This window comes from Alligator mississippiensis, chromosome 11 (assembly GCF_030867095.1).
Source record: "Alligator mississippiensis isolate rAllMis1 chromosome 11, rAllMis1, whole genome shotgun sequence".
Lineage (NCBI taxonomy): Eukaryota > Metazoa > Chordata > Crocodylia > Alligatoridae > Alligator > Alligator mississippiensis.
The window spans coordinates 67,759,551-67,765,755 of NC_081834.1; the positions used below are offsets into that span (position 1 = coordinate 67,759,551).

At 44.6% G+C, this 6,205-nt stretch overlaps 1 protein-coding gene across 1 annotated transcript; it reads left to right on the plus strand.

Moving 5' to 3' along the window:
* The first annotated feature begins 2,460 nt into the window (after positions 1-2,460).
* On the plus strand, positions 2,461-3,381 carry LOC106738848 (olfactory receptor 14A16-like). The gene has a single exon (XM_014597199.1). The coding sequence runs from the start codon at positions 2,461-2,463 to the stop codon at positions 3,379-3,381; it is 921 nt and encodes a 306-aa protein (XP_014452685.1).
* The last annotated feature ends 2,824 nt before the right edge of the window (positions 3,382-6,205 follow it).

Below are 6,205 nucleotides of genomic sequence, written 5' to 3' on the forward strand. Positions count from 1 at the left end.
GCATCCACCAGCTACTGCAGCAGCTGTTGCAGCCTCTGGGAGCTCATGGCAGAGCCCCAACACAGCGCGAGGTAATGGGGGGCTGTGAGGATCACACCGCTGCCTGGCAGGAGACAGTGAGCGGAGGTCTTTTTTTTTTTTTTTCTTGTGTTTTCTGGTTTGTTTTTTTTTAAGGTCCTGGGATGCTGGGACTGGGTAGGGCGGCCATTTATGGGTCTGGGAGAGTGGGTTGGAGATCGGGCCTGTTCAATTCAGAGATTCAGCGAATTTGGCAGTGGACGAATCTCTAAATCAGATTTGGCTGAATCAATTTGGGAAAGTGATATCAGTCACTGAATCAAATCACTGTCCCTGAAACGGCCAAATTCGAATCTGAAGTGAATACTAGCTTTTTTGCACAGGCCTACCACAGCTGATACATATCCTGGCCCAGAAATAGGAAACAATAGATAAGAGATGATCAAAGTAAAAAAACAAAACATTTTTTTATTATTTATTTATTTATTTTTTGCTTTAAACTACATAAATCCAGGAAGGCTTGTTTCTTGTTCTGTGCTTCAGAGGTAAGCTGGGCTCTAGGGAATAAGTCCCAGAAGTCCTAAGAAGAGAAATGTGGATAAATCACCTTCCTGCAGCACCAGTCCCTCCAAACCAGTGAAGTTCACTGTCTTCTGCAGAGAGAAACTGGTTTGGATCTACTTCTGTTAGGTCAGTCTTGGAGTGGAGAGACAGCTCCTACTAAGATATTTTGACTTGTGAAGATTTGGTAGTGGCAGGGAAAAGGGAAATTAGATAAATCAGGAGAGGGAAAATGAGCAAAGACTCCTGGCACTGAAGGATGAGATCACAAGCTGAGAAAAACTTCACAATGCTGTAAGTTTATTAGTTACATTAACTGTGGGTGGTTGGTAAGAAGAGGGATGTGTGTAGAAATTAGATAGACCAATAGAGGGAAAATAAGCAAAGAATCTAGAGGATCTATTGTAAGCTGAGAAAAACTTCACAAAGACTTCTGCAGTAAGTTTTTAATAGGTATTAAATATGGTTGGTTGGCAAGAAGGGCAGTGTGTTGGGTATTTAAGAACTTGAAAATGACATTCAACTGGAAAGCTGCCAGCATTTTAATAGCAAGATGTTCAAAATGCTTCAGCTGGTCAAAGGAAAAAAGAAAAGAAAGAAAAGAAAACAGCTCCCTTTAGAAATCTGAACTTGCTACCAAGAACCCACACATTTCAGTGCTTTGCCAATTTGAGATTTTTTAATCAAAAGCTCCTGGAGGCTGCACATCTTAAACCAAATTATTCCTCTATCCCCATATTGAGAGTTCTTCCTCATAAATTGATGGTTTTGAAGCAAATACATTTATTGTGAAAAAGTATGTTTAGCAAAAGACATTTTTATTAGAAACATCTTTCTACGCTTAAATCCTAAGCCCCACGGCAGAGATTCAGTATTGTCCAGCAACACCAGGATTACAATCCCATCTCAGTCATTGCATCCAGATTTTTTTATTTTCCATAAAAATGCCTGAAGGAGGGAGAAGTCAGTAAACCCCACAGCTGATCCCCCGGAAAATGTTTTTAACATATCTGAGTGCCTCTCAAATTAGGGTCAGAGGACCCAACAAACTGAGATGAGGAAATGCATAACAAGAAGTATCCTTTGCCCAAAATAGTTTCAGGTTCTTGTAGCCAAATGATAACGGTCCATGACACAACATGGAGATACCAGGAGGATAGTATTGGCTTACCATGTCATAGAGATGACCATCCAGATGGGGATGCGGACCACGTAAATCAGCCAATAACCACGTGGCAGGGAGAACTCGGTATAGATTAATTTCAGACAAGGTGACACTTAGGATGCTGTCTATTCTTATGTTGTATATAGCAGGGAAGAGGGAAGTGGGATGGGCTAGCATTTTATTTACCAGCATCTTATTTTAGTCACAAGTGCTGTGTTCACCATGCCTGATCTTGCTGTGCCCTTGAAGATTGTTGAGCTTCTTGCTTTTCCTGTTATTGCTATTAAAAATCCTATACAAAATGCCACACTCTGGTCTGCGAACTTGATGAAGGGAGATGGTTTCAGAGTGAGAACTGAAATGAGGAGAATGAGAGCATGAAGCAATTAAAAGGCAAGCCCTCTGAGATATTGCTTAAACAATATTCATAATTATAAACATTGTTTCATTCTGAAATATTCTCTCTTCAGTGGTTTAGTTATACACACACACACATATGGAATTTATATATATGTGGAATTTCTTTATAGTCAAAAAACTGTATTCCCAGAAATAATACTTTCCACTGACAATTTTAGAGGACTTAAATATAGACAGTACTGACAGTTAGTTCATGCGCTGTTTCTGACATGAGATTCCCTCCTGTTATATTTGTAACTCTGATCCTGACCACTGTCCTTGTCCTTCCTACTTAGGCCTTGCACAATGCACTGGAAATGTCCAACCGAACGACTGTTACTGAGTTCCTCCTCCTGGGCTTTTCTGATACTCGGGAGCTCCAGATCTTACACTTTTTTATCTTTCTAGCAGCATACTTGGCAGCCCTCATGGGGAATCTCCTCATCATCACAATTGTAACTCTAAACTATGAACTTCATTCTCCCATGTTCTTTTTCTTAATTAATCTGTCTCTGCTGGATCTTGGCTCCATCACTGTGACCCTGCCCAAATCCATGTCTAATTCCCTATTGAACACCAGGTCAATCTCCTACTCTGGATGTGTTGCCCAAGTGTTTTGTCTCATCTGCTTCTTGGGAGCAAATTTATCCCTTCTCACGGTTATGGCATACGACAGGTACGTTGCCATCTGCAAACCACTGCATTATGAGATAATAATAAACAGGAGAGCTAGTGTCCAGATGGCTTCTTGTGCTTGGGCTGCTGGTGTCATCTACTCTGCACTGCACACTGGGAACACTTTTACCATAACCTTCTGCCACTCAAATATCATCAACCAGTTCTTCTGTGAAGTGCCCCAGCTACTCAAGCTCTCCTGCTCTGACACATACCGCAGAGAGCTGGCAGTAATTGCCTTCAGTGTGTTTTTAGCTCTAGGCTGTTTTGTTTTCATCGTTGTGTCTTATGTTCAGATCTTCACCGCAGTGGGGAGAATCCCCTCTGAGCAGGGCCATCAGAAAGCCTTCTCCACCTGCATTCCTCACCTTATCGTGGTCTCCCTGTTTCTTTCCACTGTTGTCATTGCCTACTTGAAGCCCATCTCTGACTCTCCATCCCCTCTGGATCTCCTGGCAGCTGTTCTGTATTCTGTGGTGCCTCCATTGATGAATCCGGTCATCTACAGCATGAGGAACAAGGAGATCCAAGCTGCCCTGAGGAAACTGCTTCGAAAGTTTTGAGAAATCTACTCCAGAAATTATAGGTCCATCATTATTTCATGACTTCACTTTAGAGAGAGATATATATCTATATCTACATCTATATAGATGTAGATATATATCTATATCTATATATTTGTGATATTGTGTAGATATCTATCTATATATATATTTGTGGCAAATTGCTTTCATGCAATCATGTAAAACCTGCTTATAAAAATGAAGGCAGTGGGCTAAATTTTGTAGCATGGTAAGGACAATGATTCTTTATGCAGATCATTTTGCATTAACACTGTTGAAGTGGAAAAGTAGTATTTGATGCATCCATGTTTGTTAGTCCCACCTAAAATAAATCCCACTGATTGCAAGGTCATAGAATGAAAGAAAATCATAGGAATTAGCTTTGGAAGGGACCTCAAGTGGGTTGGGGGGGGGGGGGCATGGTTTGCTGGTTTGTGGCTAATTCCAGCCTGGCAGCCGACCATGCTGCAGACTGGCAGCTGCAGCCCAGCAATTGAAAGCCCCTGATCTAGTCAAAGTCCCAGAATTAGGCATGCTTAGCTTGCAGAAAAAGGCAATTAAGGGGTTGATCATAACAGTCTTCAAGTATCTGAAAACCTGCCATGAAGAAGAGGGTGAACAACTATTCTCCCTTGCTGCATAGGGAAGGATATCAGCTTCAGATTCTAGCAAAGTAGATGTAGATTAGACTTTGGGGAAAAAAAGGACCCTTGTTTTTAGAATAATGAGGAAGTGGAATAGATGTCCCAGGGAAGTTGTGGAGTCTCTATCATTGGAGGGTTTCAAAAAGAGGCTGGATAGGCACCCATCAGGGATGGTTTAGGAGTGACATTCCTGCATTTGTACAGGGGCTTAAACCACATGACCCTTGAGGCCCCTTCTAACCCTTTGAATTTATTATTTTAATATAATAAAAGGCCTTGTTTGTCTGTCTGTCCGTAAACCTTTTGCCTTACTGCACATGTGCCAATTGGCTGGGCGGGTTGGGCAGCCAGGGGCAGGGCCAGCTGAGTTAAAATGGGAGCCCCTTTGCTGTGCCACCTTCTGCTGCAGCCTCTGGTGTGAAGGCTCCCCCCACCCCACCTCCACAGAGGGAAAAATATAATAAATTGACATGAGCACTTTAGAAATGGTGGGACTAGCCGAGGAAAAGTGGAAGCCCCTCTGTCATAGTGGGGTTGCACCTGAAACAGGGGAGCAGGGGCAGATCCAAACTGGGGGAGAGGAGAGGCAGGGTCAGATCCAAAGCCGGTGGGAGTTAGGTGGAGTGGGGTCAGACTTGTATGGGGGGGGGAGCAGGGGGGGGGGTTGGACCTGAAGTGGTGAGGGGCAAACCGTGTGGGACTTGAATGGTTGGGGCGATGGAGTGGGGTTGGACATGAATGGGTGGAGGGAGGCGGGGCTGCTGTGGACCCAAACTGGGGGTGCATGGGGGCAGGGCCTGGCCTCATTCAGGGGGGAACAAGGTTGGACCCAAACCAGTGTGAAGGGGTGGAGAAGGGTCAGACCAGAAGGGGTGGGCGGGGGAAGAGGGAGAATGAGGTTGGAGTGGACCTGAACAGGGTGAGGCAGGGACGGGGGAAGGGTCGGAACTGAATGGCGGGGTGGGGCAGAGTCGGACCCAAAGTGGGGGAGCAGGGTTAGACCCGAAGTGGGGAGAGTGAGGCTGGGGTGGCACGCGGGGCCAGATGGAGTTGAATGAATCTCATGTCATTCTTGATGGGCAATTTTCTAGTTCTTATTTAAAAGGAATCACTAAGATCTTGTGGATCAAAACAGTGCACTGCAAGTGAATAGCCAGACAGACAGATAGGCTTATTGTGCGTCTGATCTCACAAGCTCTTTTTTATTAGGTTTTATTAGGCTAGGGTGGGGGCAGTGCAGGACCCTCTCACTCTTCTATGGTGTCGGACAGGGACCGGGTTTAATTTTTGCAAAAAACTCAGTGCGTACAAACACTGATGTCGTGCTCTAAAATGAACCAATTTAAATTTTATAAACCTATTTCATTCAATGAGGTTTAAACCCCATGAATTATGTTGGGATTCAACAATTTATTTCAAAGGATTCAAAGTTTGTATCCTGTATTCTGTGGTGCCTCCAATGACCAATGCAGTCATCTAAAGCATGAGGAACCAGGAGATTAAAGATGCTCTGAGTTCAGTTCATAGTCTCTGCTGAGGCTGCTTCATATTGTGCGGGCCGGGAGCTATCCGGGGCCCTTTTTTCACACCGCAGGCTGTGGCCAGCGGCCCGGACATGCTGGGTCGGAGAAAGCAGGCGACACGCTAGAATTAGGCACGGACGCTTAGTGGTTGATTCAAGATTGTTTACTTACACCGTAGATGGTCGCAGTGTAGGCTGGACAGTTTCCCAGGTAAAGCTCCGCTTAAATCCCTATGTTAAGGACTTGGACAAAACTCTGACTCACATGGAGTTGTCGAGGCTCCGTGGAACTTTTTGCGTGCAGGGAAGAGGGATACGTCAAGGATTGTGCTTGGCGACAGGGAGAGGCTAGAGGCTGATCAGACCCCTGATGCCTTCTTGATAGTCACGCTGGGTCCAATAGGCTCCACAGCGCTTAGAGATCTTCACGAGACATGAAGTCTCCTCCTCCTGATGTTTGTGGAGTCCTCCAACTTGGGTGGAAACCACTCAAGCCTCTTATACAGCCAGCAATCCAATCGCTAGCCACCACGTGGGAATAATTTAGAACTGACCAATAGTGGGGCACAAATTTAAATACAAATGGCGGGAACTCCTTGCAACGTGCATGTCTATGCTGCAAAGAAGAAATGCACCCTGCAAAGAAAGCTTCAAACGG